The 14,604-nt window shown below is 38.8% G+C and overlaps 1 protein-coding gene across 5 annotated transcripts in view; it reads left to right on the top strand.

The window, feature by feature from the left end:
* The window catches only part of nup214 (nucleoporin 214), a 35,731-nt gene extending 21,936 nt beyond the window's left edge, over positions 1 to 13,795 (top strand). For 4 of the 5 annotated variants that reach the window (XM_035991506.1, XM_035991504.1, XM_031317578.2 and 1 more), the window contains 4 exons: positions 1,603 to 1,774; positions 3,991 to 4,136; positions 5,935 to 5,968; positions 7,340 to 8,219. In XM_035991506.1, coding sequence (XP_035847399.1) covers positions 1,603 to 1,774; positions 3,991 to 4,136; positions 5,935 to 5,968; positions 7,340 to 7,376 — 389 coding nt within the window. In that variant the 3' untranslated portion in view covers positions 7,377 to 8,219. Of the gene's footprint in view, positions 1 to 1,602; positions 1,775 to 3,990; positions 4,137 to 5,934; positions 5,969 to 7,339; positions 8,220 to 13,478 lie in introns of those variants that run through there. The other variant, XM_031317579.2, reaches the window with a different exon arrangement.
* Positions 13,796 to 14,604: the final 809 nt, after the last annotated feature.

Below are 14,604 nucleotides of genomic sequence, written 5' to 3'. Positions count from 1 at the left end.
TTATGTTTGATATTCTCTGTTCAACATTTTTGGGGTCTGGCCTAGGGGCTCTGGTTCAGTGATAGTGGGATGGCTATAATAGAAACCCTGGGAACCTATACACGATCACATTTTACACATCAGCTGACTCTTGACATTGTGTTTTCCTTTATCACTTGAGCTACAGCAAGTGCCCTTATCTCCTCGCCCCAGCAGAGCAGAAAGTGAGTTAGCCATGCTCTGTCGTTACCTGCCAGAATACTGCTGATGCAGTGTTACCTCTCAACCTTACAAGTCACAGTGCATGTGCATATTTGTTGCACACAAAGTTTAAAATTATTTATTTAAGCTACATTATTTCTATATCTCGGATAATCACCATCCAGTAAAGCTGCAATGTTACGGGTAAAAAAGTGTAGATTTAAATCCATTTTTATTACTTTTTACAACAGCTTGCAGTTGCTATACAGTTAAAATAGTAAATTCATTACAACTGATTATTTATGGTTTTATGTGTGGTACAGTAAGAGTCGTGTATGCAGGATTTAATATCAGTTAAACGTCAAGTCGTATGGTTCATTTGGGTTATGGTCTCACTGCTTTAAAAGCGCTTTGCTGGTTAGGTCCTTAATAAACTTGTAATAATAAAAACAAAAAAGACATTTAGCCTATTTAGATATTGCACATGGTCTTACCTGCCCACTATGCTCCTATATGCCCAGGCACCAAGACTATTCAGCAGATCAACAATTTAGAGGGGATCAAGTGCAAATTAAATTAGCTGTAGAGCAAGTTTAAGCAGGAAAAATTAACTTTGTTCCTTCCCACACAGACACGTGGTTTTCAAGATGTAGATTGAGCTTCTTTATTTTATTTTTCTTTGCAATTCTTGGTAAAAAAAAAAATAAATAAAAATAAAAAAGCTCTCTCAGCTCCACAGGGATATTGGTACCCCTCAGCACACTAATGCCCGATCATTGGCCTACGTACAGGGAATTTAATCTTGTTACATTAGCTCAATCAATTATTTACTGAGGCATGCTGGTAACCAGGCTGTAATTTCAGTACACCCTGTCTTCCTTGCCACTCCTACCTCTGAGGCTTTGAGATGGTGTGAAGTATTCTTCCTGTCTTTAAGCTGGCACAGTGTGTTGTTCCAAAACAAAAATGTACTGTAAACAACAAGACACAGTATCATAACTGTGTTCACCATGTTCAGTCAATAGGGGGGACATATTCACTTTTATTGGACATACTCATTTTTATATCTATTTAGGTGTGTACAGTTATTACTCTATAGGTAGTGTCAACTCTGGTTCAGAGCACATGAGGATTGTATGTGTAGTTATTATTTTACATATTTAAACATGAGTCCAAGCAGAACTATTTATCCTAACATCAAAAGAAAAATACCTATACCATAGGTGAAATATATGTAAATAAGCTGCAGTCACACCATGCTTCAAGAGCCACAGGAATACACTTTATCTGATCAGCTGACCCTTTTTAGATGTTCATAGATGTTCGTATAAACAGTGACGAGGACCATGTAACACCTTGTATTATGTTCTGCTGCTTTCTGTTACAAAACCTTTTAAGCACTTATCTTTTCCCCCACTACAGGTGGTTTTGGCAGTGCTCCAGTGTTTGGGAGCCCCCCTTCCTTTGGTAGTACCCAAGCATTTGGTTCTGCAGCAGCATTTGGCTCAAGCCCTTCCTTCCCCAACAACATGGTTCCCTCAGCTGGTAAAGTCTTTGGAGAGGGAACAGCAGCTGCCAACATGGGAGGATTTGGGTAAGAAACTTAATATGCTCTGTGAACGATTTAAACGACACAGGTATGGCAATAGTATGAATACATCTGGACTCACATGGCAATATATACAATATGGCTGCCACTTTTTCAAAAAGTCAAGTTGGAACAAATAAAGAACTAATGCGTAATTTGTTCGAATTCATTTAAACGCAACCCATATAGCAAAATGCCAACCCCACCCCATCTACAGTGTAGAACCCTAAACCTTTCCACTCGCTTCTTAAAGGAGAATTCCGGTCGATTCCAACACGTAGCTCTGTTTGTAAATTTGGAGTGCTGTCAGTAGCGAGAAAAACGAAAACAATCGGTGCTGCCTACACCGTGTTATCCTCCTGCTAGAGTTAGCACCCAACATGGCTTAAACAGGGCAAGTTTTAAACTTGTTTTTAGCCTCTTAACATGTTCAAAATGTCATTAAAAGTGCCTACCCATGTGAAGTGATTCCTTCCGAGTGAACACAGTGAATCTGACTGCAGTGCTGAGTGCTTCGGGACCGTCTACAAACTACAACACCGAGAAGAGATGCAAACATATTTAAAAAAATAGGCATATGCTTATTTTTTAAAAGTAAGTGCTGTAGTACAACTAGCAGGAGACAAGTTATAATTGAGGTAAGTTTAGAGACGCTACCTTATTTAATCATTAAATTAATAGCCTACATATTTTTGTTGTATCTCTTTTCGGTGTTGTAGTTTGTAGACGGTCCCTAAGCACTCAACTGCGTCTCAACACCGGAACTAAACTGAATTAGCAGAACTTTCGTGCATTTCTTTCACATCTCCTGCAGTCAGATTCACTTGACTGTCGGATTCCTTCCGAGTGTTTACTCGGAAGGAATCACTTCACATGGGTAGGCACTTTTAATGACATTTTGAACATGTTAAGGGACTAAAAACAAGTTTAAAACTTGCCCTGTTTAAGCCTGTTGGGTGCTAACTATAGCAGGAGGGTAACACGGTGTAGGCAGCACCGATTGTTTTAGTTTTTCTTGCTACTGACAGCACTCCAAATTTACAAACAACAGACAGAATTCTCCTTTAATGCTTCAGTGTCGTGATTATCCAAGCTTGGTTTACTCGTAGGTCAATAGGGCATGCAATAGGTCAAGCTAATTTGAAATTTTAAGAACGCCCTCTGCTGGACCACAAGGCAATATTATTCAAACTGTCTGTACTGAGGGGGGAGCGGAGCAGCAGGATTTTGCTTGCAGGGTGGTGCAGATTTTTTTTAAGCAATCAGAACATCTGTGTTCTCTCGCGCTCAGTGTGCCATCACTAAGCATAACACATGACGCATTGACCACATTGGTAAACCCTCTATTAACATTATAGTGATGATGTGATAAAATTAACTAAATAAAGCAAGTTTTGGAAGCCCCCATTGAAACTTTGTCCATTTATGAAGGGAGGTGGCTTTCACACTGTAATACACACACTTTTTTTTTTTAACCCCAAATTTAAAATTAGTTTTAAATTCGACAAACATCTTAAATCAACCTCCATTAACTGAACAGGAAATTCTGTCCAGCTGCCAGCAAATCAACCTTATTTCAATTTAAATGTCATTTTAAGATAAAATGGATTATTTTAATCTTTTCTTCCTTCCCATCATTTCCACTCTAATGATTTCTCCAGCATTCTCAACATTGTTTGTCCACCATGTGCGTGGGTTTGGTTACAGTGAGCATCCTTATGAGCCCAAAACTATGGAGCCCTATGTAGGACTAGATTATTCCCCTTAGATAATCTCACTCTGGGGCCATGCTGCCTGCAGATTAAACTGGCCTGCTCTCTCTCTCCCCCTCTTATTCTCCCCGTTCTCTCCCTTGGGAGTCAATGGTAGTGGGATTACCACTTAAACCCCCGTCTCTCAATCCTCACACACACGCACAGACACACACACTATCTGACACTTTCTGCCTTGTAGCATGTTTACTTGGAAGGAGCTAAACAAGGAATATAAACATATAGTAATTTCTCTTTCTTATATCCCTGTTTTCTCTCTTTGTACAAATACATTGCTGGTTGAAAGCAGGGCTGGTAAATGACATCTAGCCACAGGTCTTAGTATTTTCAGTCATTTTGTCTCATCAGCCCCACTCAGTATCAGATATTTATTTTAATTTAGTCGTCATAGTTGTACCTTCTTATTACTGTGTACCACATCATGACGTCTGTGACTGCTTCCGTTTTCAGGTTTGCCTCACCTCCCAGCGGCCCGTCCTTTGGTGCTCTAGCCAATCAGAGTGCACCGTCATTCGGGGGCCTGGCCCAGCAGGGCTCTGGGTTTGGAAGTCAGCCCAGCAGCTTCTCAGGCTTTGGACAACAGCCACAGACAGGAGGTAAGACTACTACTTTAGTTCCCCTTGTTTTTCCCCTCATCATTTTCAAATGTCCTCTTGCTCACCAGCACTAAGTTGAATATTGCAAGCAGCACGGTCAGTGGCTCAACTGTAGTTGGTATGCAATTCCTCCAACTTCAGCACAGCTGAATAGTAATGACAACACAGCATCTTGTAGCTTTTGAGATCAGTCCAGTACAGTAGCAGTGCAAATCACAATTGTAATTTCCCACCATATAGTGGTTTATCTTATGTCTATGCACTTCATTTTCTTAGCTGGGGATTTTAGGAAGCTTTGAAATGCAGACATATAGGGCTGCAACTAACGATTATTTTAATAATCGATTAATCTGTCGATTATTTTTTCGATTAATCGATGAATCGGATAAAAAAACAAAAAAAACATTAATTTACATCAACTCAATACATACTTACATGTATGTTGTTTTAGTTAATAGTTGTGTAAAGGTTAGTAACCCAAAGAGCAGATACAGACCCCCCCACACACACACACACACACACACACACACACACACACACACACACACACTTGAAGCTTATTCATTAAATTATTACCATCATTGTAGTAAGTGCAAGTTAAGTTCATTTGTACACCACATTTAAACACAGCTTAAGATGACCAAGTGCTATAAAAGAACATTAAAATGAAATTAAAAAGTACAACACACACAAATATATACGTCAACAATAACTGATATGGGACAAAGCACAGAATATATACATGACAATAGATGAAAAATGAATGGGCCAAAAAAGGCGAGTGAATAAAAACGTGTCTTTAGTCCTGCTTTACTACTGTTATTAACGAGCTAACGCTAGCTTGTCATGCTTGTCAAGCTGGATAACGAGTAAATCCCACACCAGCACCACTGGAGGGACGTTACGTTCCTCACTTCAAAACAGAACAAAAGTAGGATTGTGTAGTGACTTTACCCTGCTGTTGAACTCCCTTCCTCCTCATCAAGGACTCCAACATGTTTACGTTTTAGGTGCTGAATCATCACCGTGGTGCGTCCATGCCATGCCGTGTCGCTTTTGCTTATCTTGCAATTAACACGTTTTCGATTTATTTAGTGTGAAATGCTCCCACACCTTGGATGACTTAGGTCAGACTGATTTCTCTGCCTCCGCCATGTGTTTCAGAACAACGTTAAGGGTCTCTCTCCGTATTTCCTCTACTCCGCTCTGTTCTTTTTTCTTTTCTTTCGCTCCGCGCGGCACTCAACTCAATTGCTTTTATCTCCGCGACTGAGTGCCGTATCGCGCGACACAACGAATCGATAATGAAATTCGTTGCCAACTTTTTTAATAATCGAATTTTATCGATTCGTTGTTGCAGCTCTACAGACATTATTTATTATTAAAATTGTAATTAAAAGAAACTGCCATGTTCATGCCTGACCCAAAGGTAGCAGATGAGCGTTCTCTTGCAGTCTTCCTCACACTCTTCTCTTTTTTTTTTTCTCTCTCTCTCTCATCTCCTTTATTTGTTCAGTCACCTTTGCTTCTCTTCAGCCTTTCATGGCTTTGTTTGTTAAGCATATACATATTGTACAACTGACCATCCAATTCCATCCATTTATCTTTCTACACCTTCTCTTTGCCTGTGTCAGGTCATGTTACTTACACTGCACACAGATGTTTGTTATAGATAACTCATGCTGTGAAATAAGAAGTGCATTAGGATTGTGGGTTTTTATCTTTTGGCACACTGATCATAGTCATTGTGTTGTATTTCTACAATCAGCCAATTAACCACTTTTTCCCTATCTCACAGGATTCTCTGGAAACACCTTTGGTTCCGCAAACCAGTAAGTGTGCTCATCACATTTAGTTTTAATTTAGTCTTTTTTGTGTGAATTAATGAATGGATAGACCCAGATTTCTCTGTTCCTCCTTGGCAGAAGTGCGTTGTGCCTGTGGTGTTTGAACTCTGCTGAAGCTCACATCTTTCTTCCACAACACGGTTCCCCATAGAACCTTTCAGATTTAATACCAATTCATGTACCCTCATTGATTTCCTACTCTTTGTCTTTTCTGTTCTCTTCATTCGTTTATAGTCAGACTCAGCTTTAAAGCTATTTCACCATATTGAAATGCAGGGGGAAATTAATGATACATATACAAGTACCTTAAAAAGTTGATCCAATAAATAAAACCATAAATACTGTACAATGCCGCACATACTAAATATACTTTATACACTATAATACATTATTCTGACCCTCTGTGGAAAGTTGCTGTCCCTGAAATGGGAGGTGCATTATTGAATGCTCTAGTAGCACTTTCTTACTAATTGCCCCCTTGTGATTAGATTTTCCTTCTCATCCTGTAGTCTCCTTTTCGGTTTCTCATCCCTCCATTTCACTTCCTACCTCTCCTTCTCTTATTACTGCTTTTGCTGCTGTGTGTCACATGGCAGCCAGGGTCCCCTGGGGTGGGTTCCAGTGGAATGCACTCTGAAGTGTGCAGGAGTGTGTCAACGAGGCTTAGCCTATTGGACGCATTTGCATGCTGTTAATAATCCTTCTCTCTCCATCTTTTTTTAGTTCTTATGTGACTTCCTCACATAGTAAAGCGGGCTTAATGCTTATTGTCGTCTTTGCTAAGCTCTACATATTTATTGGATTGCATTACTATTATTTTGTTGCAAATATGCAAAACAAGCCTCTATAATTTTGAATCTAAATAAAAAAACAACAACTTTTGTACTATAATTTAACAGTCAACCACAACCAGACCGAAAAAGAGATAACTGATTAACAGAAATCACCAGCCCATCGTAAACTCACTGTGGTCATCGTACAGAGTCCTGTGAAACTCTCACATATTCAGTAGTTGAAAAATCATTCAAAATCGTATTGCCATTTGTTTATCCTCTTGTACCCCTTAAAATTCCCACCTTACTCCATAATCTTTATCCTCTTTAAAAGACAAAACACAAAGCTCCTCAGCATCACTTAGATTATCTGTCTGCTTGTTCCAACACTTGGTTGCAGCTTTATCATTCTTATGCTCAGAAATATTCAAATCCAGTACACAATATGTTAATAACAGCACCATAACATCAAATGGAAAATTGTACAGGTCTTGTGGTGATTCTAATAATAGTACGACAAAGCATTGAAGCTCTTTTTCAATAATCTCTCCCTCTGTGCTTTGTCTGTCATTTCTTCTTCCAGATCAAGTCCACAAACATTTGCCAGTTGGAGAAGCTAGTTTTATTAAACCTCCACGTCACTGCTACAGTACTTTCTGCAATCAAGCTCTTTGTGCCACATAATGGATGAAGGGAAAAGGGCGAAGATTATGTTGCATTGGTTAAATAAAATAAATTAGAAGATAGATATTCATGCATTTTCTTTTCCAGAAAACTTTGTACGTTTTCAAGCGGCTTGCGTGCAATTCATTCTCTATATATATATAGATTAATTTGGGAAGTTTATGCCTGAGCTCAGTATTTTCTTAGACACAGAAGAATCAAGTATTGACATCCATACAAGCAGAAGACGTGTTAGTGAGGTACTTGGAAAACCTGATTTCTTACAAGATTTTTGAAACTCAGAAATAATTCTAAATAATCTTTTTGGTCCGTGACCTTCTTCAGAAAATGTAGTACCATGTTACACATTGATGCAGTCATTCTTTGTTGTCGTAACATTCAAACTCCAGGGTGAGTTTGACTTATAGGTTCATTCTGTGTCCAGCATTTTAAAGTTTTTTTTCCCAGCACTTTTAAACATAGACATGCACAAAACTTTTCAAGCTTCTGAACAGTTCACTCATTCAATTATGTTAAATTGTGTTCTCAGCATGGCTATACAAATTCAAATTCAGTCCAGTCATAGATGCCAGCACCCTCGTAAATAATTGTCAAAAATGTAAACCCATGTAGAATTTACCAAAATTAAACCCAACATTTTGAACTGTAATAAAAAGATTTTTGGTCTTGAGGTGCAAAAAGTTCTATTTTTTTTCTTTTCAAATCATTTTTGCAGTAAATCCCCGCTTGATGTATATTTTTACATGAAAAAGTGGAAATAAATGAAATTTCTCAAATGATTTGTCTATTCAAAATTGTATTTATTAATGCGGTCACGTTAATGGCTCATTGGTTATTCTAATTCTCGCTAGTGATTATGAAACGGAACAAAAGCAAACATTCTATGACCAACAGTCTGGTCATAATTTGACCTCTTTACTAATGTAGTGCTTCTTTACATTCTTGGAAGCAAATTTAAGAAGCTAAAAATGATCTAAAGCCTTCAGCATGCTCCTTAGTTAACTGACAAGTGATCTTACATACTTTATACTTTGGTTATATAGGATTTTATTGAATGTAATGTTTTGATAAACCTTTATTGAAACATTTTGACATACATTGTAACAGCATTTCACAGTTGGAAAAACAGGCCATCACTGTGCTTAGTATTTCCTTAATACAGGAAAATCTAAATATTAGCCATACAGAACGAAACAGTTTAATTCGAAGTGGCATGAAGAAAAGCATGGCAGCAAGCCCCAGGCCATGTGTACACGGTTCACTAATTAATGCTAAATCCTTGATATGCAGCTCATTCCTCCATCTTCGGTAAAGGATTCATTCACTCGCATACAGAGCTAAATTGGGCTATGGGAGAATGCTGATGGGGATCCATGGCTCGTACCAGAGCCTCCGTGTTGTGGCATTTGGCCACCATCGACCGAATTACATTCCCGGCTTATGGCTGTGGAGCATGTCACCGTCACTCTGTCCATCCTTATCTTGAGTCTCTGACCAAAGGGTGGCAGAGATCCTGGTCGCGCTGAAGTGGCACGGGAATGTCAGGGTCATAAAATGTGACCTGCACCCAACCACTGCTGAAATATTCATATCCATATTCCCCAATAGTCTTCAGTAGATATAAACAGTAGAGCCAGTGGCTTTGTAGATGTGACAATAATTGGCTATAAATAAATTATACTTTGTTGTTTTTTTTGTCTGAAGACATACTGAGCAGTGTTGTATACATGATCACAATTATGTTTGATCAGCATCAGCTCTATTTGATGTCTCAGGTAAAGAATTACAGCTGGCAGATTAGAGAGCCACACGGGCAGTTACAGAGCCCAAAGTGTAATGCTTTTAGCTAAAGCGGATGAGCTTATGATATTTCCAGCACCTACTCCACAACTGGCCTCTATGAAAGCATTAAAGACAGTGTTTGTTTTTTTTATTATGGTTATATCACAAATAGAAACAGAAATACTCAATAGAGACACTACTTGTTTCTTGTGTTCCTTATGATGGAAAGTCTGACAAACACTCGGGAGAATGGCAGCTGTCTTCATGGAATCCAGATAAAAATAGCATAGTCAAAACCACCTCTCACCACTCTCCCAACCCCACCTTCATTCTCTGTGTTTTCCCAGCCTCCCCTCCCAAGTGAGTGATGATCAGCACTTGAGCACATCCTGTCTTGCTTTGCGGACATATTCATCACTGCACTCCCCAGTGGGTGCATCTTTTGGGTTTTAAGGCATTTCTATGAACAGTGGTGAAAGCTACTGATTCTGATGGTCACTCGAGTGTCTCCAGCACCAGCTCCACTGATAGAGCATGCTACAATTGTCTCTCATGGGTAATTTTGTCTGCGCAGATAATCCAAATCCAATAATCCGCTAACGGACAAGGGAGACTTCGCCCCCTGCTTCTCTTTGCACACTGTCCTGAGATGGTGGTGCACTGTGGATCTAAGGCCTCCCCCTATTTGGATAACGGCACCTAAGAGTAGCCAGTGGCCACACAGTTGTGAAAAGTTTCACAAGATGTTTTCAGGACGATTTCCAGACAAATATTTCAGAGCTGTCAGCATGCAAACACTCTAAATTTAGATGTTAAACACGATACATATTATAAGTGCATAGCATTTGAATATTAGCATTGTCATCGTGAGCAAGTTAGCTTACTGATGTTAGCATTTAGCTCAAAGCGCCATTGTGCCTAAGTACCGCCTTGCAGAGCCGCTAGCATGACTGTAGACTGTTGGTCTTGTTCAACATCTTTTTCTGTGGACGATTTGAATTTTTTATGCCTGTCATATCATTTCATGAATCTGCATACTGATACTTGACTTCTCTTAGTTAGTTAATTGGATGTATTCTTTACCATCCATTCTTTACCATGTTTGGCTTTCGCATGTCAAATAGTTATGCCCAGTAAAAGTGGCCATTTTCAAAAACAACCCACTGCTAAAAAATCCAAAGCAAGTGACAATATTTGCTTTATACTTTGCCGTAATCTTGCATTGTCACATTTACTATTAATATTTATTTAAAATGTTATCGTATTTTATAAAAAAAAAAAATCTTTTATTGTGTGGAACTCTTCACCCCCAGCTTCGTGTTTGTCCCTTCTTTCACTGCTGTCACACAGCCCTACGGGTACTGGTACTAATAGCTTGCAAAATGTAAGGACATGATCACTTTGTATGCCAGTATTCATGCTCAAATGCTAAGCACAGCTTTGAGCATTGTAGCAGCGGCACTGACACGAGCATCATGCATGATAAATAACACCCGAGCAGCTACTGTATACCAGTAAGTCCATCCCAACCTCACAACCTTTAAATTACCTACCTGCCTCAGTTCCTCCTCTTTCACTGTATTACCCTCTCTGACTTTAACTGACTCACAGGGATTATGCAGTTCAGTGTCATTACTTATTCTGATACTTCAAAGGAGCTTTATACTGAGAGCTTTAATTTCAATCAAACTCCATTTAGTTTTAAGTGTCCAGAAAAAGAGCCCTGCCTCTGCAGAAGAAGTCAACACTCCCTCTCCCTTTACGTGCACACAACAGAAACCAGTCCATGTAACAGCAATTTCAGCACTTGCTCTGCATGTGGATGGATTACTGAGAATGGGTTTAAAGTCTTATCTAATAGTCTTGATCATGTATGTTAGGCATTATCACAGATGTCAGGGGGGAGGCTTTGAGCATCAACAGAGCCACACAGGGATAGGGCTGGGTACCGAATTCAATACTTTTTAGGCACAGACCGAATTGCCTCTAAAGTATTGAGTACCGAAAAATGCCTCGTCATTCAATACTCAATTTCAATACCTAAAGCCGCCTACACATGATAAGCGGCAAAATCGATTTGCGCTGGCCGTTCCATTGATTTCCTATGGGGAATTTGCCGCTTTGCGCTGCGCTCAAAGTTCAAATTATTTCAACTTTGACCTAGTTGCCGCTGACCTTTCGGAAGCGCAACCAATAAGATAACAGCTCCTCGATAACGAATATCTGCACTGCACTTTGCTTTCTGCGCTTTGCTCTGTGCCCTACCTAGCGGTAGCGGTCGCTTGTCGTGTAGGTGGCTTAAGGAGTAAATCTCATCAGCGTCAATGAGCCAATAAGCATGCAGCATGCTTCTACCAAGATCTAATAACGTTTGTGATTGGATGTCAAACGTTACACGTCGTAGAGACACGCAGGGAAAACTCTACGTTATACACAAAGACAGGGCTCACGTAGTAGGAGCTGAAAAATAAATAAAAAGATTTGTGCCGTAAAGCTACACTGAATATCTAAATAAAAAGTATCCGTTTGGAACCGGTATCAAAGTCACAGTATTTATATCGGTACCGGTATCTAAAGTTTTTTAACGATACCCAGCCCTACACAGGGAACATATAAATTGGCCAGAAGAAGGGAAACGGATGCCATGTTGAAGAGCATTGCTTGCTCTGACAGTATGTCAAGTGCACTTGATGTTAGCCCCTTGCTTTGGCCCCAAAGCCACAGCTGCACGGCTGGCTTTCCAGCATCACCTCTAAATTTCCCACTGAGCTGAGCATTCCCTGTTTCTATAGTGCTGGCATCCTGTTTGAGCTTGAGCTTATGGTCTCAGTCATCACTCAGGTTTCTTCAAACTCTTGAAGTATAATTTGATTGCAATGGTTTTGATATAATTCGTGGAATCTGTTTTGCAGCAAAGACTTGCATTATTTAATCAGTATCCCTTTGAGAGTATTTCAGTTACTTACAGTAGATCATTCTCTTATTTGCTGAATCTAGGACTTTCCCCTTTTCACTAAGCAAGCATCTTGCATTTGAATGCATATTAAACACTGCTGGTGTCAGCAGATGTCTTTCACTGCCCACATTTAGGGTACATACATTAACTTAATCCATATCTGCCCCAAAAAGTATTGCCTTTTTTCCTCTGTTTTTTGTAAATCAATAATCTAAATGTTTGCTGATGAGACATTGCAATGATTCGGCACAAATGGTATTTATTTATACTTTATTTATTTATTTTTACCTTTTTTGGACAGTGGAGTGTTTGTCATTCAGCTCTCTGGTCTGTTCAAACAACATCACGTCAACTTGCTAGAAAATAAGAGTTACAGACACACAGAATTCCTTGTCAACATGCATGCTTTTATCTTTATTATATGTTTGTTTTAACAGGCATGTGGCCAAACGAATGGCTTTCTCTCTGATTGGTCAAAGAGGATAAGCATAGGAATCATAGGCCATGTGCTCACTAAGCTTTTACATGAATTACATCCAATCATGTTTGATTGCAGATAATGTCAGAGTATGCCAGCCAATGTAGGTACTGTTCCAATCTCTTATTGTTGCTTTGCTTTAGATCAGTTAGAAAATGCTTAAAAAATATTCAGTGTAGCTTTACCCTTTGCCATATATTAAGATATAACAGTGAAAATAAATGTCCTTAATAAAACCCCACCTAGAGATAATGTATTGTTTCTGTTTTGTAGTATATTTGTATGAAGCGATCTTGACAGATAATTTGTTTGCTGCTGTAAATAGTGTTTATGCTGATATTTAAATTATATATTAATAAAATAAAATGTAAGTAATTAGCTGATAATACTTCTGTGTAAAGTAACATATTTTCCAATGTTTGTTGGCTGACCATTTTCTAATAAGGTACCCTTATAAAGGTGTTATAAGTCATAACTAATGACTGTTCCATTAGGATTTTGGCAACCCAACATTAATGGCTTGTAACTGGTCTATAAAATTACTATTACTAAATGATTAATTGTCCAGTAATAAAGCCAATAGTAATACATCCTTTCTAAAAGGTGCTAGAAATTGTTCATTCAATGCATTTTTTGTTAGACGACTGAATGGCTTGTTGATGTATGGAGGTGCTACACATGGCACAGCGGTGTGGAGTGACGAGACATGACATTATACACACATGAATTTTGTTAAGAAAAATGGCGTTGAAGAATGTTTTGCAGTCCTTACTGCTATCAATCTTAATGAACTGTTTTGATGTTTTTGACATTTCTCAACAGTCAGAGAACCTCATGAGATTAAAAAGGCCCAGACATGTGAACATATATCACCACGTGGCAGCACATCATCACCTGGGACAATGCTGCAATACCACACCGACACTGGCCGTGTAAAGAATGATCAATGTGGCCTCAGTAAAATGAGTCCGTAATTGAAATTATTAAAAGAAAATGTTGCTCTTTCTGCTTTTTTTAACCTATTTTAGACCTGTTCTCATCCTACTGGATTTTCTCGACCTTATGTAAGCCGCTTTAAATTGTACAACTGTGGAGAGAGAGAGAGAGATAAATTAAAGTAACTATGAAATTAAAGGAGACTATGTCTTATGTTTTATTAATGTGGGTGAATGTATTAATATTCACAGAAATGAATTATGTACAAGGCAAGTTCAGGTCCGATGAGGTGTTCAGTTTAACTTCTCATAAAGCAGTTCAGCTTATAATTGTGTAAAGGATCTAGATGCTTTCCCTCAGGAGCTGCTTGTGATGTTTGTGTTCATCACAAAAGCCTTGGCAGAGTGTGGGAGATGTAGCATCCAACTGCATCACAGGCTGTAATTACACTGATGGCAATTCAAGTTTGCCTATAAGCAACCTTGTCACAGCTTGTGGGATGTTCAGTGTTTAATGGCTAACATTAATTTAATTGGAAAATTACACTATACTATATAGTAAGCCGTTGTTGTCCTTATTTAAGTCTTAGTCTGACAGTCCAGATGTAAAACACCAATCTCGTACATAACTGTGAGGTTGTAATGTGAGCGCAGACAATGACAATTTACTTTTCTGCATTACATTTACATTACAAATTACATGATATTGTCTGCAGGCCTTGAAAAAGCATTGAATTGCCTGTTGTAGCCAGTAATCTCAGATACAAAACAGTTTTATGTATTAACCCAAAGTGGAATTGTGGCGAAAGTAGATTGTGTTTGCAGCAGGCTGTTTAATCCTTTTTGTGGAGTTTCAGACATGTAGGAAACACTGTCACTACTGCTAACTGCAGTCGCTAGGAAACTCAACATCCCATAATATACAAGTGTCTAGCAAAAACTTAATTGATTAATGAATACACCCATTTTCTGCCACTTACATGAGTCCAGGTTGTGTTAATTAATGAAATCCT

This window comes from Sander lucioperca, chromosome 14 (assembly GCF_008315115.2).
Source record: "Sander lucioperca isolate FBNREF2018 chromosome 14, SLUC_FBN_1.2, whole genome shotgun sequence".
NCBI lineage: Eukaryota > Metazoa > Chordata > Actinopteri > Perciformes > Percidae > Sander > Sander lucioperca.
Note: the sequence above shows the minus strand (reverse complement) of the source record. Positions and strands in the feature narration are given on the sequence as shown.